Raw genomic sequence first — 24,763 nt, 5'->3', positions numbered from 1 at the left:
CGTTGGCGTTCAACCGTTTTCCTATTTTTCTAACTCAAGGGAAATGTCGCGAGGACTGGTACGTCTTGAATTAAATTCTGAGACATATTTACAATCCCTCGGAGTGGCGTGGTGTTACAAGCTCCAAAATCATACTCAATACGAGAGGATGACCAACAGCGGGACAATTACAGGGCCCTAAATCTACAAACAAGGTGACAGCTTATCACAGAACGATGTTCGGACTGGTAGTTTCAGATATGTGTCAATGCACACACTTGTGAATCAACTACAGATATTATATATTCTACGATGGTAGTAATTTAATATGATATGCGACCATTGATGTTGACATACATTCTTCTATATAGTATCTTTATTTTTGTATGTTTGTATGTATATTGTATATATATATATATAAAATTAAATTAAAGGCCTGTAAATAAAACCTAAGCCTTAGGGGTCCTCTCTCTTCGAGGAGACAGTTAAGAGCTTAATCAACGATTGTTCCAATGTGACTTGGATACACATGAAAGAATTTCATTGAAATTATACACATGTAGGTTTCGTCACAATGTTCTCCTTCACCGAGGAGCAAGGTATGCACATGTTCCAACCACTGGACTACATCTCTCATCTAAATTACATTTTCCTTCTCGGCCGTGTCGGAAGAATTCTCTTCTAGAAGTAAACGTGTCTTATATAGTCAGTTCCAATAAGAAATTTTCTTGATTTTAATATTTTTCTATAATTACTATATATTACAAAATAAAATTCTACCACTGCATCTGTAATAAACTCAAATAATGTCAAACAGATTTTCATATTGTTTTCACTAATGGACAAAGTTTTTCACGAAGGTTTCAGGTATACATTTTGTGGGAATTGTCTGAACTGTGATGTGTAGAAGTTAATCAGAAAAATTATGATTACCAATAGAACTATATTATTATATAAGAGTCAATTGCATAAAGATTGTACATTAGGAATAAATAGTTTGTCCATCATAAATAAATTTGGTTTAAAAAAGATTTAATTTAATAAAATAACTATGTATATTCAAATCATAATATAATTACTTTTCATTTCAAGAATACTATTTATTAACTTCATTTGGTACTAATAATTTATTTAAATTAGTTAATTTTTTTTAATATATTATATTAATAAATAAATATTTACTATATTACAAAATTTATATATATATTCATTTTTAATATATGTCACAAGATGCATAGGAAAAATACCTCATAAATTCCTCTGTCTAACTGAAAATCCTTTGTATGTTGTACAATTTTTATGCAATTGGCTCAGAAGCATTTCACTTAGACTAGACTACTAGTATTTTATTTCAGGCAATTAAAGCCAGGTTAAAAATGTATAGTAATATGTTTAGTATAGTCTCATTAATTAATCAAAGAACCCACTTGACGACAATCAAAATCATAAATTATGTAGTAACAGTGTCAGTACTTATCCTTAAGATATTTATCAGTTTAAAACACTTATTATTATCTGTATTGATAAAATATATCCTATATTCTAACTCTTAAATGTCAAGTAGCCATGAAAAATATGCTACTTGAATTTACATATAAATCTAAGAATTTTATATATATTTATTTATATATATGTTAATTTTTTTGTCATAATTTGTTACTTAATTCAATTTTGATATTTAAAAAAAAGTTTAATTTCATAAGGACTTAAGTACATTAAATTTTTTCTAAGTTGTATATTTTGAATATGATTTGATATTTTTTAATAAATTAAATGTACATTTTAATTTAAAAAAATATTTACTTACTTGGAGTATCCATGATTGTTTTTATTCAATTCATTCCTTTAATATTGAACCTGAAAAAAAAAACAAAGTTTACAAACAAAGCACATTGTACTCAATACAAATTTAAATTGTTGAAAAAGTTAGTAATATCATATAATTTAATTAAATGACTTTTAATTGTTTAAAAATAATAAATATTAATTATCACAACAATAATTATAACAGAGCAATTTGTAAAGTATAGATCCTCTTACTTTCGATTTTTTTATTGACAATACGATCTGTCAAAACAGTGAAAGTATTTTTTTAACTTATAGGCAATAAGTATAATTATCAAACCCATTAAGTAGGAGACTTAAAATAACTTACACAAAATTTGTATGAGAAAGTTATTGACCTCTAAATAGGACACATAAACGCCACAATCGCAAATAAATCGCGGAATAAAAGATAAATTTAAAAATACATTACACTTTTGAAATAACTAAACGTAGCACAGATTTTATGAGTTTCTATGCACAGCACATACAAGTTTTGAGTCTTCCTATTCTTAAATATTTATACTGAATCGAAAAACGAGGTATTTTTAATAGAAATCTATTTTAATGGAATTCTTTTGATATGAACGATTTGACATACAATACAATAGGCATACTTTACTGTCAAGTGTTGACAATTCAGAATTCATCTATTATATACAAAAATATGTCAGCTGTTAGCATTCCGTTTCATATTTAAGTAATTAACAGATTTACTAATAATTGGAATAAAACTAAAAATTATATAATAAAATATTTGAGAATTACATATAAATAAACGGACTTTGCGAATATTTTACTTTCAACTACTGAAATTACTGCTTGTGTTGCTGTAATAATATATAATTATATTTTGTGTTTCACACTATTTAATTGATTTATGACGATTTTTATATTTAGAAAATAATATTGTATATTAAAAAACTCGTTTTGTTTGAATGTAAGATATTATCGAATATGAATATGTTTCGTATATATTTTTTTACACTGGCAAGGCTTATCTATTCTAATCAGCTCACAGCTGTCGCCTGTCAGAAATTATATTGTTGACGCATGAATAGGTTTTAGTTTAGGTGGAGTTTCCGCAGTTTATAAACTAATTTTAACTTTTGTTATTTTTAAATATTGAAAGATGTCTGGTCAAAACGTCAACGTTTGTGATATTGGTGATGATGTCAAGGATGTATTGAAAAAGTTTAGGTTTCAAAAACACACAACAAATTCTGCGTTGATACTGAAGGTAACTATTTATTATTTTTGAAATGTTGCAAATTCTTTTTGATTGTATGAAATGACTTACAAACGTAATTAATACCGTAATAGTGTAATTTGAATTATGAACATGCAAATTTACAGCATTTTCGACGTCTAAAACTCGTAACAACTTCTAAGGTTTCATATCCAAAAATATTCCATTAAACGATGAAAGTTAAATTGCCGGCAATTAATCATCGATGTGAATGTTTATCGCTAATGCAGCTAATGATATTATAAAACCTTATCGATAATGTATTTTTTTTAAATTAAAGATATTATTTTAGGTAAACAGAGAAAAACAAGCATTGGAAGTTGATGAGGAACTTGAAAATGTTGAACTTGAAGAGCTGCAGGACATCCTTCCATCACATCAGCCACGATTCATTGTCTATAGGTGATAATTTTATTCATATTTCAATAAATCTTACTTGATGGTAGGGTTTTGTGCAGGTATGAGTTGGTATCACCCACTCATCATATATTCTTCCAACTACCACCAAACAGCTATACTTTGTATCGTTGCATTCAGGTTTTAAGGGTTAGTAAGCAAGTGTAACTAAAGCCTATTCCAATGGAAGCAGGAAAAAAGATAAACAAACCATAGATTTACATATTTCATGCGATTTGCTAATAATTCAGCTATATTGTGCACTGCTAAGAGTTTATGATTAATATATCTTTATTTATAATAGAAGACTTAACACTTAACTACTTATTTCCACTTTAATTTTACTTTCGAAATTCTGATAACAGTTTTGTTGACGTTCAAAATGCAATTTTTTCGCGAATCCATACAGAATATATTATTAATTACATAGATTAATCAAGCTCTCGACCAATGATATCACGTCAATTTGCTGTCAGATGTTGTTTATTTACCTTTTATCCTGTTACGGTTGGAATAGAGTATACCTAAATTAGGGATGTAAGGTCTTAGTTCCCTATGTTAGTGGTACATCAGTGAAATGAAGAATGATTAACATTTCTTACATTACCAAAATGTATAAACAGTGGCGAGTGGTGACTACTTCCTATCAGGTGGCATTACCACCAAGAAACAACGATACAAATTGAATTTGTTTAAAATTGCATGATACACTTTTATTTATATGTAGTATAAAATTGTAATTGATAACTATTCCAGTAATATTCATGATTCAAGTTCACTATCAGTGAAGGCCAGTGCATGTTCTCATTAGTTTTATCTTCTAATTATTATTATATTGGTTTGTCGATGTCCATCATGGTTCATTGCATGAAAATAGCTAATTATAATTAAATACAAAATAATGAATAAAATTATTACTGTTATTATAATAAATTATTTTTTTTCATAATGTTCCTAAGAAAGTATTACTTATTATAATAATGATATGTATAATTTCTGTTACAGCTATAAATTGGAACACAGTGACGGACGGACATCATTTCCGATGTGTTTCATATTCTATACACCTCGCGATGCCCACATGGAACTTCAGGTAAACGGTTAAAAAAATCTTGCATCGATGATGATGTCGTCCTGGCTGATTTCGGTCACGGCGACTAATGTCAAGGGAGATCAGCCAACTACGCAAGACATGACAGTGCACAGTGTGTGTGCAAACACAGGTGCACTCTCGTAATCCGATAGGATGCCAAATCCTGAAAGAGTTCAGGCGCAGGATCAACTTTACTTGCTTTCCGAAGCATGGGAGTGTACTTCCTTGGTTTGAACCTAGGACATCTGGATCTACAGCCTCATATCAGTACTCTGCCAAATAACAGTACTCTGTATTGTTGTGTTCCGGTTAGAAGGGCGAGAGAGCCAGTGTATTCACAGGCACAGGGGACATAACATCTTAGTTCCCAAGGTTGATGTAGGTTAATATTTCTTACAGCGCCTTTATCTATGGTCGGTGGTGACCACTTACCATCAGGTGGCCCATATCCTCGTCCACCAACGAATGCCATAAAAAATATATAAATATCTAACCATTAGACCACTGAGGTAATCATTCAATCTGTGCATTATACATGATTGCCTCATTGGTTCAGTGGCTAGCTGGGGGCACAGCAACTCGCTCAGGGGTACGTACAAATTTAAAACTCGGTGGCCTGGCCGCCTTCGGTTTCTTAAGACCGTTTAGAGTCAAGAGTTAACGAAGTCGGTTTTTGTGTCAATTTTCCACAATCAATTTTTTAAAATCGAGAAATGCACAGATGTCTTGTAATTTTTGTTTATTTAAGAACCCAAGAGTAGTTTACGTGAAAATTCGAAGTAATAAATGACCCTAAGAATTTTACATAGACTAGGCAACGCTTGAACAGATTCGCTTTGATAGGTTATTTTTGGGCCACATTTTGGTAAAAACGTCCATAGATATCAGCACTAAGAAATATTAACTATCACTTTCATCGCCAATGCGCAACCAATTTGGGATTTAAGATTTTGATATGATATTTTTAAGTTATGTCCCCCCATGTGCTTAGAATGGCTCACTCTCACCCTTCAAACCAGATGACAGAAAACTAGTATTGCTGTTTGGCGGTCTAACCGGGGGGTAGAAGGGGCGGCTCGCCCCGGCCTTCCAGTATTGGGAGCCCCCAAATCCATCCGTGTTCCCCTAATCAAATCCCAAACAAGATTCTAAAAATGTGCTTAGTACTTACATAATTTCATCAAGATCAAAACACTACACTCTACAGGCAGTCTAGTCTAGACATTTTACACATAAATATAAATATATATATATAATAAAAATAAACATTTATACACACAAATGTAAACTGAATAAATAACTTGTAAAAATTCATTTTTTGTTAAAGCTGGGGGCGCTTATTAGTCTTTGCTGCCCCGGACATCTGACGGGCTTAGTCCGCCACTGCAGTTTGGCGATGATATAAATGTTGGATAGCCCAAACGTTTTAAAATAGTTTCGTATTGTTTTTGTATTTTCAGGTAATGTACGCGGGAACACAACGAGCTCTGGCTGCGGCCGTCGGCGCTCCTCGGCTGTTGGAAGTCAGAGAAATCGATGAACTCACCAGCGAATGGCTCATCGAGAAACTGAGGAAATAGAACTTAAACTATTAGGGCTATTGACCAATATAGTCATATTACGTAAGATTATTTAAGAGTATTTCGAAAGTGTTGCCAATAATTTCTATATTTTTATAATTTATAAATCGTAGGGCTATTGTCGTTAACGTTATTGATATCACATATTAAACTCAACTAGCAATATGACGTTGCGACGATACTGACTTTGCGTTGCGTTGTGAATGGTTTAGAAAAAGATAGGGTACCTAACACCTAGGCATGGGCGATATCAGATTTTTGTGACATCGGTTGTGTAACGGATTTGGATTAAATAACGATGTTGACCGATTTAAGATAACGCCCTGTCCTTGAACGATACATTGTACGATATGTGAAAAACAGATGAAACGAATATGTTATCGAAATCGATTTAACATTCGCTTCATCTCTTTCTCACAGATGGGTTACTGTAAAGTTGAAGAGAGACAGCACGAATATTCATAGCTTTTCAAACATGCAAACATCAAATCGATGACATATGATATTCCGAAGACATCCGATTTTAGATGTGTTTCGATTTATCGACCACACGCCTACTAACATCCGATCCCACCCCCACGCGCGAGGCAAGTCGCGGACGAAAAGTCGTATCAAATACAGACAGATATGGACCGATTTAAATTAAACTGTAATTGCTCTTAACACATCCAGTATCATCTAACAATAGGTTTTTTAGAAATTTACTAAATGAGCAATAAAATTAAATAATATACTAAGAATAACTAATATTTCTATTGTCATTTTATCCGTCGATTTATGACGTTGATAATAACTGCATTGTTAAATCAACCAATCAAAACCCGTTAAATCTAGTTTAATGTAATTCCAGTAGTGTAGTTAACATTTTCTGATTTACAAGAACAGCGTCGATAATAACCCTACGATATAAAAGTATAGAAATTATTAAAAAATATATATTAATTCTAAATATAATACAGGTTTTATAAGCATTTTGATAGTATATTGCAAAACGAAATTTATAAATTTATTGTAAACGTCAATAGTCCAATGGTTTACGGCCCAGCGATGTAAAAGGTCGGATCGATACAATCCTTGGGCTATTGTCGTCCCCACTCCACACAAGCGATAAGCTTAAACGGAGGGGTAAATAGGAATATTAGTAATTCCTTAATTAATTTGGGGCATTGCTACAATCCTATAATAAAAAAAGTCATTCCTTGCTAAAGCCTATTCCAAGCACAGGAGGAGTAAACAAGTTTGACCTTGAATTGCCGCGATATCATTGGTCGAGATAAATCTATGATATTCATAACGCGACGTCATTGGTCGATGTCTTGATTAATCTATGGTTGTTATTGTAGAGTTGTATCAAAAATAAAAATTGCGTTTTGTATGTCGAGGAAATTGTCATCAGCACTTTGGAAGTAAAATTAAAGTGGATATAAGTAGTTAAGTGTGCTAGTGTTGTATTATAAATAAAGATTTATTAATCAAGAACTCTTTGTAGTGCTTAGAGCAGAGTTGTTAACAAATCGCATGGAATATGTAAAGCTAAGGTCTGTTAAACTTTACTCCTTCAATTGGAATATTGTAATATTACATTCCGAAGAAAATTAATATTAAATTAATTAATTATTTAACTTCTCATTAATTAATAACGAAATTACCAAAATGAGTTTTCACGTTTAAAAGACATTAATTTAAGTATACTCTATTATTGCCTGGTGCTAAAAGGATCAAAGTAGATTTTTGAGTAAAATTCAATCGACCCCATACGACTTCAAAAATATTTTAAAAACAAAAAGATGTCACGTGACACCCGGTTGGGACGAAGTTGCTTTCCCCTATATATTAGATATTAAATAACAGACAATGAAATAAATCAACAATATTGAGACTTATTAAATGATAAGAGATTAAATTGTTATTAAAAAAGTTTGAGTTATATAAAATCTATAAAATTCGTATGTAACAGAACGAGACTGTGAGAAAGAGAGAGGGGATAACGGGTTTTCGTTTCGTGACGATACGTGGCAGTTCATTTTACTGTAAGTCGCGTTAGAGAACTTCGTTGCAATAATTAATGAATTTGTTCCAAATCGGCATAAGCTTAACCAACAGTATAATACAAAAAAGGCATATGTTATATAAAACAACCGATATCCGTTCACTGTATCAGTTCTGATTATGATTATTAAAGGTTTTTGATATTGACCCTTTTAGAACTAGGCTACAGATTATTATTTTTTTTATGTGCTTGCTTATTATGGTCTAAGGATATGTTAATATTATAAATACGAAAGTAACTCTGTCGGTCTGTCTGTTTGCTCTTTCACGGTCAAACCACAGAACGGAATTTGATGTAATTTGTTATGAAGCAAGATTGAGCGATAACGAGCGAAGCCGCGAGCGACTACTAGTATTATGTTTATATAGAGCTGAGAAAAGAATGAATATGTCTCAGGTACTATAAAAAAAATTGAAATAATGTTTTTGTGTTTTATAGCCCATTTATTGAGGGAAGCTATAGGTTAAGGCTATAGAAAACGCCACTACTCACTTCTTTGCACATTTTTTTTACAGTTAATTGTTTGTAAAATTAAAAACTATCCACATATATTGTATGATATAAGATTTAGATTTAAAATAAATGAAATCAAACTTGTAAAGCTGTGTCTCCATAAGTGACATTGCTATCGTTTTGGTGACACGAATCTGTAATTAACTTATGTTCCCAAGGTTGATGAATTGAATTTTTCTTTATCTGGGCGGTGGTGACCACTTACCATCAACGGCCCAAAAACCCGTCCGCCTAAATAAAACATATTAAAAAAAAAGTTGCCGACGATCATTGCTCACATAAATATAAAAGAAAATTTTGTTCTTGCCATATATCAAATTTAAAAAAAATACTAAAAATAAATTAGAGACATCCTTAATTGCAGTTGCAAACATAAATTGCCAACAATTTCCATCGTAACGCATTAGTATATTAGTGTGAAATAATTGTATAGGTATATATACCATAAAGCAATATTATCAAAACCAACCTTTGGATGGATTTTTTTTTTTTGAATATATTTATACAGTTATTGGTAATTCAACGTATTCCCGTTAGGAGAAGTCAATCATCAATCTTGAGGTCTTGCGCGGATGACACAGGCGTCGTAAACTAGGGATTTCATGTGACCCTGGACATGGAATGCGAAAGGCCGTGGAATGGGTCCTCGCCCGCAACGATTAGAAAACGACTCAATGGCTTTAAATACATGTTGGAAGATGCATTTTTGAAAAACTTACTTGTAAAAATGCTGAAAACGTAATAACTCATAAATGGTTCATTTTTGCAAACAGTCACCCCCATTGATCTCTTAACGGGAATTCGTCGAATTATAAATATCCCTGTATACTTTACACAGAGCTCGAAAATCTGGAAATAATTTGTAATTTTTTTATTCATAAGTTTATCATATATAGAATGAATTTGAAGGTATAACAATTGTCTAATATATAATTTAGCTTAAAATGGAGAAATTTTTGGATGAAATTGTAAATTATTATATTAAAGCACAAAAATAACTGTTTTTAAGTATTTTTATGGGTTGATCTGTGATTGGATAAAAATATACATTCGAAATTTAACTTCTGACATTTATGCCTATGATCTATTATAATCTGTGGTTATATTATAAAGCTTAATATGCGTTAGCTTAACTTTATCAATAAATAGGTCATCCATTTATTGAAAAAATAAATAAACATGACTGTGACGTCACGCACGTTGGTTTAACCAAAATGTACTATAACAATCAACGCAGAAGTTACACCCAATTTTCCAACCAACTAATTAGTTTAGTTGGAAAGGGGATTCCTCCTGATTTTAACATTAGTATTTTGTTATTTATACTATCAAATATAATTAATGTCATTCTCTTTTATATTATAATATAATTAATTTCCCCCCTTTTTTTCTCCTGCATTTATATGAGCATGACAATTTTTGTTGTTTGTATTGATTAAGTATTAAATTAAGACGAATAAATAAAATTAATAAAGGTTTTGATAACAAATTTATTTATAATAAATTATTTTGTGTATATTTCTCTATTACAATAAATAAAACTTATAAAGTAAGTCGTTTTTATTTACCACCTAATATTAATTGTATTTATCTATATATAATATAAAACGAAGTCCTTTTTGCAATTTGCGAAGGACACGTTTTGAATTTTTTAAATCTCGTGGAGGGTTCCCATGTAGGTGCAACTACTAAAAAATCTCTCATCAAATTTTGTGGTTCCGTTTTCGAATTTGCCCTATAGGGAAATCCCTTAATCATAAACCTACAATTTCCATAAGTTTAGAATATAAAGAATCTAAAACCGTTAATTTTCGTAATAAAATTATTCATAAGTAGGTTATACCTATTGTATACTAATGTTATAAATGCGAAAGAAACTGTCGGTCTGTCTGTCTTCGCTTCCACGGTCAAACCACTGAATCGAATTTGATGCAATTTGGTTACAATTCTAACTAAGGCCATAGGCTCTTTATGACAACACCTGAAACGCGACCGACCCCTAAAACGCGAGCGCAACTATGGGCGATAACTAGTGCAAAATATAAATATTATTCCTACTTATACTGTTAAATCAAACCTATTTTATATGTAAAAAGATAAAAAAAAAATCAAAATCTATTCATAAAGTGAGCTACAGGGAACTTGTACCGTTTCGTTATCATATATACATATATGGATTTGAACCACCTATACTCTATTCCAAACATAGAGGGGAAGAACCAAATAAACAACATTTGACAGCAAACTGACGCGACATCATTGGTCGAGAGCTTGATTAATCTATGATATTCACTATGGATTTGCGAAAAAAATGCGTTTTTAACGTCGACAAAACTTATCGGAATTTTGGAAGTAAAATCAAAGTGAATATACGTATTTTAGTATATTAGTGTTGTATTATAAATAAAGATATATAAATCATAAGCTCTCAGTAGTGCACAATATAGCTGAGCTATTAGAAAATCGCATGAAATACGTAAATCTAAGGTTTGTTTATCTTTATTCCCACTTCGATTTGAATAGGCTATATGTTCTTTCTAAGTAAAATAAATATTTATAATTGTAAACTAAGATGATGGACTGAAAACTACTGTCAGTTATAAGCACAAATATTTTATAACTTCTACATTTTAAATTCTGTCATTACAACCTCTCTAGCGATATTGTAAATTGTTATAATATTGTGAACCGTACCTACCATGTTGCTTACAATCGAACGCATTATTTTTCGCTAGATCATATATTGAATGAATGTATAATTAACACTGTTGAGTTCTTAATGTTGTCTAATCAAAGGTAATTAGATTTAGACATTACTACTTTTTACTAATATGTAATATTCCTAACAGTGAATATCAAAACAAAAAATGATCGCCTCCAGGCTGTTTCAAATAACTAAAATATAATTATTATTGTACATGCAAAATGGAAAAAAAAAAAAAAAAATATCCCGCTGAGTTTCTTTCGCCGGTTCTTCTCAGGTCCGAGGTGCTAAATTCCGAACCGGTGGTAGATTTTTGACAATCAATAAGCAAGTGTAAACACTTCTATATTGAATAAAGATTTTTGATTTGATTTGATTTGAGTATCTCTTGCGCAACCTAACCGAAAGATTATAAGTTGTTCTCGCGAGATAGATTATGATCTAATGGTATTTTCATTTATTATTTTAGGGTCATTAATATGGTATTCTACTATGTTTGAAAACGTGCTTCAAAATGTTGATTTTTCCTAATAAAAAACTACAAAAAATTATTTCGGCAAAATAAATACGCTTTCTGCCATAAAATTACATTAAATTTTAAACCTTTTTTTAGTCCCGAAAAACGCTGTCAGTCATTCATTTGGTGTCAATACCTAGCTGTTTACACTGAACTGAACTGACAGATTTTGCCCATATGACGTCACGCCACGGCTCTCGAGTTTTAGGTCACGTGATATACAGATGAAAAATTACGACTTTTAATTTGAATATAATAAAACAATAATGTGCTTTTATGATTCAAAATCATATAGCTTATTATAACTATAATAATACTTATAACTATATTTCTGCATAAATTTTTATCAAATTTCATAATTCATTTTTCAATACCGAAAGTACTCAATGGTCCTTACCATTGACTACTTTACGAATGCTAGGGGATTGTTAGGAATATAACAATTAGTAAAAAAAGGAGCAAAATTATCAATGTTTAAAATTGTCTTTGATTATTTTTTGACAAATGACAGTACGCCACGCTATGTTACAGTACTAAGCTAAATGATTATGTCATATAAAAACTAATTAATAAATTAAGTATATATACAGTGTAATTAGTAGTTAAACAATGCAATGTATATTAAAATCACAAATGCGAAAGTAACTCTGTCTGTTTGGTACGCTTTCACGGCCAAACCGAATTTGATATGAAGTTTGAAATTTAGGTGTAACAAGGGTTTATCTTAGTAAACCTGACCATTGACATGTAACTTTGTTCTTATTTGAAAATGAGCTATTTATTGCAAACACATTCTTTCAGTTGGATAGCATACTCGTATTAGTAGCATGCTTTTTATGAGCAAATCTTAACTGACGGGTTTTGACAACGTAAACAAAAAAAAAACCAAAGGTCACAGATAATACAAAATAACGTCTACTATATTTGTTTAGTGACAATCTTATTCGAAACGAGTTATTATATTTATTTACACTGTTGCATTTTTCTTTAGTACATAGGTTATAAAATAATATATGTTTTTTAAGGTATTAAATTACATAACAACATTAATACTAAATATTTTAAATAATAACATAAATATATTACTTTGGTTGCGCTTCATAAAAAATAACCAATCGTATTTGTATTTATTTTCTCTAAAATATTAAATGTAGAATTAAGAAGAATCTTTGTATATAAAAAATTTCCTTCAAATATTTTTAATCAAGATGGCAATGCTGCAGTTAGACGATGAAATTTTAAGGAACGCGCCTTAGATTATTCGTCTAGATATATTGTCGCACAAAAGAACTAAAACAAACGAGCCAACTTTTTTTTTGTTTTGTTTTGGCTTTTCTATTCTCAAATTATTTTGTTAATCTAATTCATAAATCCCAATCAGGTACGCTCAAGGTACTATTGCGTCCTTCCAGTTTACTGGCATCCATATTTAATAAATTTTGGTACACTTTCAGGTGAAGTTATATGATATAGTTGTCCTTAACTCTATGCTCTAGACTAAATTGTTATCACTTAAACTTGATTCCCATAACTTTAGCTTCAGAACAACTGCATCCCGTCAAATCGATGCCTTCTTTTAACATTTCGGAGTATTGTAAAGTTGCTAAAACTTCGTAACCGCATTTTGCAGCTAATATTTGTGATGTTTGCGCCGTGAACACCGTGCACGTGGCCTTTATTCCAAACTCCTTGCAGAGTTGCTCCCTGAAAATTTAAATTACTAATTGGTATTGAAGATGTTACCGTCGGCTTGTTGCTGAATTTAAAGGTTTGTACTCTCGGTAATGTTGAAGAAGTGACCGGTCCCAAATATAATTCGTAATTAAACAAAAAGGTTCTCAATTCTGTCTAAAAAACCAAAATGTCTTATTGTGAATTCTTGTAACCGAATGTCACATGACAGTGTCGAGAACTGAAGTTCATGAAATACAAATATCATTGTTAAAAATTAAACAAATATTTTTGGGAGTATTGACTATCTTTGCCAATGCGCCCAAGAATATTAGTTCCACCATTAACCATTCTGTAAGCAATCGAGGTGTTCATGATTGTATGTTTAATGAAGCGATGCTATGTATACCTCACGTATGCCATTTTGAATGCTATGGTCGGTGACACACATGGTTTCCAATTAATATAGTGTCAATGTCTATGGGGCTACTAGTCATTTGTACTTTTGTGTCCCAGATTTACAAAATGGTCAATATTTACCTGGCTTCTATTAATCTCGCACCTATATTCTGTCCTCTGTGTCCAGGTAACACAGTCAATCCACTTGATGATAAATATTTATCCACATCGTACTTGGAATACACATCCACAAGATTCTCAGCATGTGTTAAAGTTTTTAAAATCTTTCTCCACTGGTCTCCCTTTACCTGCAACGAGACATGTTCAGTCCTCGACGACAGCGAAGAAGAATTGAGAGAAAGAGAAAGAGTATCATAACGGCAACTAACAATATAGTACTGGAATATAGTCTAAAAGTGACGATTCATAATAAAAATTACTTGATGGTTAGCCAGACAAGTCTAGAAGGAGTCTTAAAATACAATACCATATACCAATAGTACTTCTCTTTTTTCGGAAAGTAAACTTGATCTTATCACTGGTGAGATCTTTAGAAACTTAGATCGAGGTAGATTTCAGACAATATCTTCCGTGGTAGCATAAATACAGTTATTACAAAATAATGTCATAGTAAATGAAAATAATTGTATCTGCGACACTTTCTTTATAAATGATTTTTAACTGTGAGCCTGACTGGGTAAGTACCACTCTGACATTCTTTCGCCAAATAGAAGAACTTTGTATTTTTGTATTTCGGTTTAAAAGGTGTGTGAGCCTGAGTTACAGGCAAAAGGGACATAGCGTCTTAATTCCCAAGGTTGGAGGCGCATTGGTGATGTAAAATGTCTATGGATGTTGTTATTGACTTATCGTTGGGTGGTCAATATCCTGCCTATACTATAAAACCAAATCATAATCCTTAAGTACCAAGAAAAATACTATCTGGTTAACTGCTTATGACTTATTTATAATAGTGTTTGGTACCTCGTCGATGTCTTCTTTGTCATCATCTTTACTATAAATTGTGAGTATATTAAAGCCAACCAATTCCTTTGGTCCGCCATTCTCTTCAGTAAAACAAGCTATTGACGTTTTCTGATTTAACATTTCCGTCCAATTATTTCGAATGGTTTCAATTGATTCTGGATCATTTTTCAAATCTGTAGAGATAAATAATATTAAATAAATATTGGACAACATCACATACATTACACAAACAACATTGTTGGGACTTAAACGCTTCTGTAGTGCGTCCGCCATGTTCGTGGAGTCGGGTACAGACGACTTTTTCGCAATATTAAGAAAACGAACTGCATCTCTTCTTAACAGAGTGCGGTTGAGTCCTAACAAGATTCTGAAAATGTTTAGTGCTAAGCTGGCCGAGCCTGCCCTCCAACACTTCGTTAACGTGCTGGTGAGGCAGGTTAGGTTAAGCAAATAATATACGTATTTCCTTCTTTTTTTTTTGTATTCTGCTTTTTTGTGTCGTAATATCTTTTGCTGTACTAACATAGTTGTAATGTGTCTTTTGTAACTAACAAGTGGACTATTAATTGTCTTAAATAAACGAAATTATTATTATTATTATTATTACTCTGATCCCGATGTAAGTAGCTAAAGCACTTGTGTTATGGAAATCAAAAGTAACGACGGTACCACAAACACCCAGACCCAAGACAATATAGAAAACTAATGAACTTTCTCTACATCGACTCGGCCGGGAATCGAAACCGGGACTTTGGAGTGGCTTACCCATGAAAACCGGTGTACACACTACTCAACCACGGAGGTCGTCATATGATAGAGAGATAATTATATGTTTAATAATTAAAGAAATATAACAATTAGTAAATCCTAGTCAAATCGTCTTTGTCTCAATCAAATTGTCTCTGATTAATATCTATTGAATTTGACGGTACACCAAAGGCTATGTTAGAGAAGGGTTTATGAAGGAGGATTCCGTAATTATAGTTAGCTAGTTGTCGCCCGCGGCATCGCTCGCGTTTTAGGGGTAGGTTGTCACGTGTTAGGCAAAAAAGTAGTCTATGTCCTTTGAGTTCAACTTTGCGTCATAACAAATTTCGTAAAATTTTCGGTTTATTGGATTGGTAGTGAAAGAGTGACAGACAGACAGACAGACAGAGTTTCTTTCGCATATATAATATCAGTATAAATTACCTAAAACTTGACATAAAGGCTCATCCCGTAAGAATGTCTCCTGCATCAAATCTAAGCATCGTTGCTTGTAATGTTCATCCATGTCGCGGATTTGGTACCTGATGATAGAAAGGAAAAATATATGAAAATTAATCCAAAAAAGAGTTACGTTAGTTGAAAAAAAATATATAATGATAGAAAACTATAAAATTCGTATGTAGAAAATTGTCGAAAAACCCGAGTTTCATTACCTAAATAAGTAATTATTTCTAGACAATCTTGTATAGACACGAGGAGTAAAAGTAAAATTATACACCAACATCCTGTACAAGACAGCTTGATCTTTTTGACAGATGTAATTTTTTCTGATCGACATAACTTTGCAATGAGGAACATATTATTTTCTTAATTTAATGATTTTAAAAATTGTAAAAATATTTAAAAAATACATATAATACAAAAGTTCCTAACGATTCAAGCGTTATCCGAAAATTTGAAGACTTTTTCTATTATATATTATTGCTTCAAAGTAAAATTTAAATAGAAACATTGAAAATAATAGACGCTTGTACAATGTCACATCGGTCGGACGGTAGGGACGCGAATAACAGGCAGTAACTGCTACAAATATCGATTACAAAAATCCTTATTAAAGATCATTGTTAAGTTATTGTTACGAACAGGGGTCCTTTTGGTTGGGGTCTCTTTAGCTGGTATAACTCTTTTAAGAAAAATAAGTGAAAAAAAAATTGAATTCTAATTTGAATTACGCATTCCATCGTTCCATCGACTGTTATATGTTATGTTTTCTGTTTCCCATCACTAGTCCGTCTGTCAAAAAGATCGAGCTAACTTAAACAGGATATAGATTGCGACTTCGTAAAGTCAATACATCCTGCACGGCACGGTATTTGTCTCTATAATAAGATTCCACTGTTATTTTCAACTTGGCCTAAAGTATAAAATATTAATAACTAATATCAATAACATATTGATAAATAAGATATGTTACTCAATACAAGATTAAATTCATGATAAAAAAGCGTGAAGTTCATATTCGTTTGTTTCCGGGAGGAATATATATAGATTGAATTGTACTTTATTGACACAAAACTCTGAAATAAATAAAGACTACTCGAGTTTATTTCCGATACTCCTCGGTAGAATCTAAGTCCCGGTGGTAGCTTTAAATTTAATTCAACACGATAACGTTACGATTTAAACGTACTTGAATAAAGAATATTTTGATATTTGTATTGTTATATATATATTACACGTAGTATACTCGCCACACATAGTGAGGAGTATGTAAAGAGCTGCAGTGGAGCAGCAAGTTACACAACCCTGCTCCATGAAGATAGCTGATGTAGATTTCCCTCGAACTGAACAATGGCGTGCATTTATCGAGAATGCTTAATTGCGATTTCTAATAAGTTTCTTTTGTTATAATTTATCCCATCAATATATTGAAAAGCTCACATCGAGTAGGTTGTACATTAATTGTAAAATTAGTTTTAATTAATTATATTAGTTTTTAAATAGTTTTTAGTTTTTTTTCGGCCCTCCGTCTGTAGCTAACGTAACTGGCGCAATCGGTGGGATACTAGAATAGGGACAGTTAGGTCATCGCTAGTATCCTGAACCTACGGACCAGCTGCAGCACCGGGAGGAGAATCCAAACTTCGATTCGGGAGGAGAAACCAGAGATGTATTTAATGTGAGTACATTTGAAATATTCTCGTGTTGCTCTGATCCTCCACTCCAAGATTCATCGTCCCAGAGTTTGTAGACATCGGGAATCTGCATCGCAGCAGGCCCGTCATCGTAGCGTAGACAGTAATAGGATTTTAGAATATAAATTAGAGTTAACAAATTCAAATAGTTATATAAATTTAAATATTGCTCAGGATCCGGACACTATATATAAAATACTTAGGATTGTGCCCGAATTCGACGGCAACCCTAATGTACTTACGAGGTTTATGAATATTTGCGATCAAATTGTAACAGATTATTTAAATGATGCACCTGGTAGTGAATTAAGTAACTTATGCCTATTAAACGGGATTCTAAATAAAATCACGGGAACTGCCGCTGCGACCATTAATTCCAATGGTATACCGGACAGTTGGCTCGGTATAAGAAGTTCTTTAATAAATAATTTCTCGGACCAAAGGGACGAAACAGCCATATACAATGACCTTTCGCTAGCCGTACAAGGAAATAGGACCCCCCAAGAATTGTATAGCCATTGTCAGACACTTTTCAGTACGATAATGACATATGTTACGTTACATGAGATTATACAGACAACTATAGAAGCTAAGCGCGATCTTTATAAGAAAGTAACTAAGCAGGCATTTGTTCGCGGCCTGAAAGAACCTTTAGGGTCACGAATTCGATGCATGCGCCCCGAAACTATAGAAAAAACCTTAGAATACGTACAAGAAGAATTAAACATTACATATTTACAGCAACGCACTGACGGACTAAAACAGCAATCGACTCCTAAAATTAATCCCTTACCATTCTCACATCTTCGAGCTCAAGGGTTTCAACCCCCAATAATTAATTGGCCAGCCCGTGTAGCGCAACGCCCTATACAAACCCCACAGCCTTTTAAATTTAATTTTAATCATAGTCAACCCCAATACAACAGGCCGATGCAAACTAGAACTAGACAAATATTTAGTGCACAACCACCTAATTATAACCCGCGTAGTAACGTCTTTCGCTTTCCACCTAGGGATAATCCACCTCATAATTCTAAACCAGAACATATGAGTGGAGTGCAAAGTTTTAATCCTAAACCCTTGCCACATACCTTAATGACGACTGGACATGACTGACATGACATTATTTTAAAACGCGTGAAATGAACATGAACGAATGTACGCCTTATGAAGACATGTACTTTAATTACCCTGACTATTATTACGACCAAAACTATAACTATACAGTGAACATGAAGACTATAACATTAACTACAGACCTGACTTTTACAGTAATAATCCTAATACATTTTACGAAATGACCGATGATCGTTTGATTAATGAAATCGAACCACAATCCGACCCTTGTAGTCCCGATCAGGATTTTCAGTCGGATCCGAAGTTACCCAAACCAAAATAGAATTAAATCTACAAACACAAAGACAACTCCCATACATACAGATTAAAAATCCTCCACTGAAATTACTGATTGACACTGGTGCAAACCAATCTTTCATTAGCGCTGATGCTGTTACGAAATATTTTTATAATCATCCCCTCAATTACGACCCGTTTGAAGTCACGAACGTGTACACGACAAGTAGGAATGAATATTCTATAACTCTACCTTGCTTTGAAGAATTTATGGACCCCGAGAACATAAAATTATTTATCTATAAATTTCACAACTATTTCGACGGCTTAATAGACTTATTAACAAAATGGGAAGCCAAAATTGATTTAAAAAACGGAAACTTAATTACTCGTACCGCCTCAAATCCGATCAGTATGTATATTTCATGTAATCTTAATCTTTACGAGGACATAATACCGGCTGGATCTTCAAAATTAATTCGTATTCCTATAAATTCGCAAGACGGAAAAGTTTTTATTAACGAACAATTAATTTGTAATTGCATTATCCATGAATGTATTACTACTGTAACTGATTACCGCGGCTAAGTAGAAGTCGAGTACCCGCCACCTAATGATATAATCTTATCGCTTGACCGACCGGCGAGGGCTGATTTCTTCAACGTAGAGTACACGTGCACTCAATATAATAAACGCGTACAAGACGTTTTATCGCGATTACGATTGAATCATTTGAACGACGAAGAACAGGCTAATCTTATTACTCTTTGTTCTAAATACGCGGACGTTTTATATATCGAAGGTGAAGCGTTAACATTTAATAATAAAATTAAACACCGAATTAAGACCACTGACGAAATCCCCGTACATGGAAAAATCTATCGTTACCCCTTCGTACACCGACAAGAGGTTAGGGAACAAATAACAAAAATGTTAGATCAAGGCATTATTAGACCATCAGACTCTGCTTGGAGTTCTCCGATATGGGTAGTGCCAAAAAAAGCAGATGCTTCTGGCCAACAAAAATGGCGTCTAGTAGTGGACTTTAATGAGAAGACCATAGATGATAAATACCCAATCCCAAACATCAACAACGTTCTTAACAAGTTAGGGAAGTGTCATTACTTTACCACCCCTGACTTGGCAAGTGGGTTTTATCAAGAACAAATGGACCCTCAAGACATTTCGAAAACAGCTTTTAACGTCGAACATGGCCATTTCGATTTCCTTCGAATGCCCATGGGCCTGAAAAACTCACATTACTTTTCAGAGAGTGATGGATAATGTGCTTCGAGGCTTACAAAACGAGATATGTCTCGTATACTTAGACGATATTATAGTTTTCAGCACATCCTTACAAGAACATATTAATAATTTAGAAAAGGTTTTTCAAAGGCTCCGAGAGTCCAATTTTAAGATTCAGCTAGACAAGTCTGAGTTCCTTAAGCTGGAAACAGCATACCTCAGACATATTATTAGTAGAGACGGTATAAAGCCAAACCCAGATAAAATTTCAGGAATAAAAAAATATCCTATTCCAAAGACAGCTAAAGAAATAAAACACTTTTTAGGACTCCTAGGTTATTATCGTAAATTTATCCCAGATTTTGCCCGTATCACCAAACCCCTCACACAATGTTTAAAGAAAGGTAAAAAGATTACACTTGATCCCGAATATATTAGTTGCTTTGAAAAATGTAAAACACTGTCAACTAATGATCCCATCTTACAATATCCCGACTTTACAAAAGAATTCAATTTGACAACAGACGCTTCTAACTTAGCAATTGGAGCTATATTATCACAAGGTCCAATAGGAGCTGACAGACCCGTAAGTTATGCATCCCGAACATTAAATGATAGTGAAATAAATTATAGCACGATTGAGAAAGAACTTCTTGCCATAGTTTGGGCGACTAAATATTTCAGACCGTACTTATTTGGACGAAAATTTAAAATACTGACAGACCACAAGCCTCTGCAGTGGATGATGAACTTGAAGGAACCAAGTTCTCATCTCACGAGATGGAGACTTAGACTAAGCGAATACGACTTCACAGTTATCTATAAGTAAGGAAAAGTAAATACCAATGCTGATGCCCTCTCCCGAGTTGAAATCCATGTGAACGAAACTAAAACTTTAATTGAGGAAATTGACGAGTTAAATTCTCTTTTAGGAAACCCCTCAGAACATGTACAACCCCGATCAACATCTTCGACCGCCACCGTACATACTGACCAAGAAAATCCCATATTAAATATACCAATTACAGACGACCCTCTCAATAAATTTAGCAGACAAATATGTATTACAGTTGTTAGTGACGTTAAGCGAAAACTGTAAAATTAGTTTTAATTAATTAAATTAGTTTTTAAATAGTTTTTGGTTTTTTTTCGGCCCTCCGTCTGTAGCTAACGTAACTGGCATGACAGCATAGCATAATTACTCCAAAAGCGTGCTAATGGATATTTCATATCAAAATAAAATTACGATGGTTTTATTGATTCTTTTGCCATCGAAAAAAAAAATGAACTCGATATATTGACTTTCAATGAGCGTTTAACGCAATCTTTTACAGGGATAGATTTCCCTGAAGGCCGAGTAGTTTCGAGCGTAAAGCCTCAAAATTAGGGAGACGGCAAAACATGATTAATAGACATTTTTTTAATAGTTCGCGAACTCGTATATAAACTAAAAAATATGTCCAATGCACATCGAAACATAATTGACTTAATTTTATTATTAAATTTTAGACATCTTTAAAAAAAATCATGGTGCTGCTGTCTGCCTTACGCAACGTATCAAATCCACCCTTAACTTTCGAGTAGTTCTTGGCTAATGACAGGCCATAGCGATTTTTTAAATGAATGTAATTAAAAAAAGTATGGTCAAAATACTTTATATTTAAACATTTAAAAGACTGTATTGTGTAAGCCCTCGAGGTGCTCAGATCAATCATTTTTAAAAATTAAAAATTCATTTTTGGATCCGCACCTCATACTCAGAGGTTTAATATTAATAAGCTTGTTTAATCATCATTAAACTAATCTAAATTTTCATTGTATTGTTAAAATAAAATTTACATTAATCCAGGGACACCATTTCTTTCCTTTCCTTGGAATCGTCCCCACAGTTTGCCCAATGGCACATTTTCTGGTCTCTGCCAAGGCATTCTACGATCAGTCTGTAACAGAAAGGATTACTTAAATATAATACATACAATTTTGTTAATTTAAATTAAAAAAAATAACAACTTATATCATAGTGCTTGTTAGCTAAGGATTTTTTATAATATCGATAGGTGGACACGCAAATGGACCACTTGGTGGTGAGTTGTCACCACAGCCTTAGACATTGGCGCTGTGTCAAATATTAACCATTCCTTACAGGAATGCGCCAACCTCGGGAGCTAAGTAGTTACTGGCTCACTCACTCTTCAAACCAGAACGAACCAATACTAATGTCTGTTTCTATAATTCTTGATGCTGGTTGGTACCTACTCAGACGACCTTGCACTAAGCCCGACTACTAAGTATTTTAGAGAAGTAGGTGAGGAACTTTTCCATTCGGCTCCACAAATGATCATCTCACGATGTTTAACGTTACCATGCTCGGTGGTTCAAATGAATTATAAACACAAATAAAGCACGTGAAAAATGGTGTTTGCACGAGTTTGAATCTCAGTGTCTATTTACTTAATGTTATTAAAATCTAAAATCAAATATGAACATGGTTCTCTTGCGACCATTTTTGTATCGTCATATATAAATTAAATGCTACCTCCAATTCGTAATGTAGGTTCCGCCAAGAGGCTCAACAATTGATTATTAGGACTCCGCGAAGTCAATAAATCATTCTTGGGGCAAGGTATCCGCTTCTATAATAAAATTCCGCAGACATTTTTAACTTTGCCGTTTCATAGATACAAGTCAATTGTAAAAAATACATTGTTAAAGAAGGCATTTTATTCGATACAAGATTATATTGATGATAAAAAAGCGTGGAGTTAATGCTTTTTGACTTCCAGGCAGGAGACATAACATACTTATATAACTAATATATATTTAACTAATATGACTGTATTTTTAGATGTTGAGTAAGTAATGAGTTTCTTGCCGGTTCTTCTCGGTAGAATCTACATTCCGAACCGGTGGCAGCTTTACTTTGTTAAATGACGATTCAAAAGTGCTTGTCAAAGCCTACTTGAATAAAATTAATTAGGTTTTTTGATTTTTTCGATATTTTTATGTTCTACCGGCAAGAGACTCAACAATTGATTACTAGGTATGTTAATTAAATGCAAATGTATTATTGTTTATTACGAATGTAAATCTCATTTTAATAATAACTCAATTCTCGAATAACTCAGCATGATGATTTTTTTACACATTCTCGTATTCATGTGAATTTAATTGAAGAAAAAGACTAACTACTGAGTTTCTTGTCGATTATTCTTGGTAGAATTTACATTTAGAACCGACGGTAGGTTCACATACAATATATTAATACACCATTTCAAACTACTGATACGAACATACTCGAATAAAGTACATTTTTATTTTTAAACCAATATAATGTAATATATTTAATAAAATTAAAATAAATGAAAAGTATTTGCCATGCTTTAAGATTATTATATAGTTGTAAGTCGGAAATAAATATACTTTGGTTTAATAATATTTGTTCTAAAGACACAAAAAAGTCATGTGTTGACAAGTAGTACATAGGCGCCCAGCAGTTGTGGAATATAATAACTATTTCTCAATTATATTTGTCTTAGTGATTTATTTACCAATACCTTATTTCTGTAATTCATTATTAATAATTTCGTTAGTCATCATAGTAATAAATTACGCTGTTAACAATGATTTAACCTTACTAGTTCGTAAACTGACTTCCGGTTATCTTTGTATAAAGAAGGTAGGACGCGCCAAAGGAGCACATTCGGCTGTTTAAATAATTCCGGCACAACGTTACGCTGTCCGAATATTATAAATTGAAGTGTACCAATTATCGGACTACGTTTTATTTTCATAAAACCCTTAAAAGTGTTAACACATATCTGTTGCATGGGAGCCCCACTTAAATATATATTTTATTCCGTTTTAGTATTTGTTATTATAGATATAAATTTCAACTGTCTAACATGAGATACAGCCTGGTGACAGACAGACAGACGGACAACGGAGTCCCGTTTTACGTTTTACCTTATAGATTTTCATCGTCCATATTTATATTTAATAATTTATTTAACACATTCTAGCTACTTGCTATTATATTTTATGTTGTTGTTCAAACAGAACAAAAAAACACAAAGCATTCACGGTCACGGCGTCCGTAAACAAATCGAAAACATTATATTCAAAGAACATCTTCACATGTAAATCAAACAATCCTCATTACACAATTAATAATACAAAAAACTGTACTTACATTGTTTTTATTAACTGTATTTCACACAAAAAAAAACTTTGTAAGAACGTATGTTATTGTCATAAAACAATTTATCGTGAATTCTTTAAATACGTCTCGATAAAGTCACCT

At 32.5% G+C, this 24,763-nt stretch overlaps 3 protein-coding genes across 3 annotated transcripts in view; 1 reads left to right on the top strand and 2 right to left on the bottom strand.

Moving 5' to 3' along the window:
* The window catches only part of LOC113391585 (copper-transporting ATPase 1), a 111,020-nt gene extending 108,590 nt beyond the window's left edge, over nt 1-2,430 (bottom strand). The window contains exons 1-2 of the mRNA XM_064219957.1: nt 2,135-2,430; nt 1,787-1,836 (exon numbers count right to left, since the gene is read on the bottom strand). Of these exons, the coding sequence (XP_064076027.1) occupies nt 1,787-1,799 (13 nt within the window). The 5' untranslated portion in view covers nt 1,800-1,836; nt 2,135-2,430. The remainder of the gene's footprint in view (nt 1-1,786; nt 1,837-2,134) is intronic.
* Nucleotides 2,431-2,833: 403 nt separating this feature from the next.
* LOC113391616 (glia maturation factor beta) lies at nt 2,834-7,585 on the top strand. Its single transcript, XM_026627643.2, has 4 exons — nt 2,834-3,043; nt 3,345-3,454; nt 4,454-4,541; nt 6,002-7,585. Exons 1-4 carry the CDS (start codon nt 2,936-2,938, stop codon nt 6,119-6,121), a joined length of 426 nt encoding a protein of 141 aa, XP_026483428.1. The 5' UTR covers nt 2,834-2,935; the 3' UTR covers nt 6,122-7,585.
* Nucleotides 7,586-13,388: 5,803 nt separating this feature from the next.
* LOC113391610 (uncharacterized) lies at nt 13,389-24,673 on the bottom strand. The gene is made up of 6 exons (XM_026627635.2): nt 24,653-24,673; nt 22,303-22,403; nt 16,154-16,251; nt 14,960-15,135; nt 14,117-14,283; nt 13,389-13,609 (listed from the first exon to the last, which is right to left on the bottom strand). Exons 2-6 carry the CDS (start codon nt 22,389-22,391, stop codon nt 13,414-13,416), a joined length of 726 nt encoding a protein of 241 aa, XP_026483420.2. The 5' UTR covers nt 22,392-22,403; nt 24,653-24,673; the 3' UTR covers nt 13,389-13,413.
* Nucleotides 24,674-24,763: the final 90 nt, after the last annotated feature.

Source organism: Vanessa tameamea, chromosome 30 (assembly GCF_037043105.1).
Source record: "Vanessa tameamea isolate UH-Manoa-2023 chromosome 30, ilVanTame1 primary haplotype, whole genome shotgun sequence".
NCBI lineage: Eukaryota > Metazoa > Arthropoda > Insecta > Lepidoptera > Nymphalidae > Vanessa > Vanessa tameamea.
This window is presented reverse-complemented; position numbering and strand designations above follow the sequence as displayed.

Excerpts from the sequence above, each read along its gene's own strand:
- LOC113391616 (XM_026627643.2), top strand. The coding sequence starts at position 2,936 with ATGTCTGGTCAAAACGTCAACGTTTGTGATATTGGTGATGATGTCAAG. Across the intron at positions 3,455-4,453 it reads CCACGATTCATTGTCTATAG|CTATAAATTGGAACACAGTG; the intron begins GTGATAATTTTA and ends TTTCTGTTACAG. Across the intron at positions 4,542-6,001 it reads ATGCCCACATGGAACTTCAG|GTAATGTACGCGGGAACACA; the intron begins GTAAACGGTTAA and ends TTGTATTTTCAG.
- LOC113391610 (XM_026627635.2), bottom strand. The coding sequence starts at position 22,391 with ATGCCTTGGCAGAGACCAGAAAATGTGCCATTGGGCAAACTGTGGGGA. Across the intron at positions 16,252-22,302 it reads AATGGTGTCCCTGGATTAAT|GTACCAAATCCGCGACATGG; the intron begins GTAAATTTTATT and ends TTCTATCATCAG. Across the intron at positions 13,610-14,116 it reads GCGAGATTAATAGAAGCCAG|GGAGCAACTCTGCAAGGAGT; the intron begins GTAAATATTGAC and ends TTAAATTTTCAG.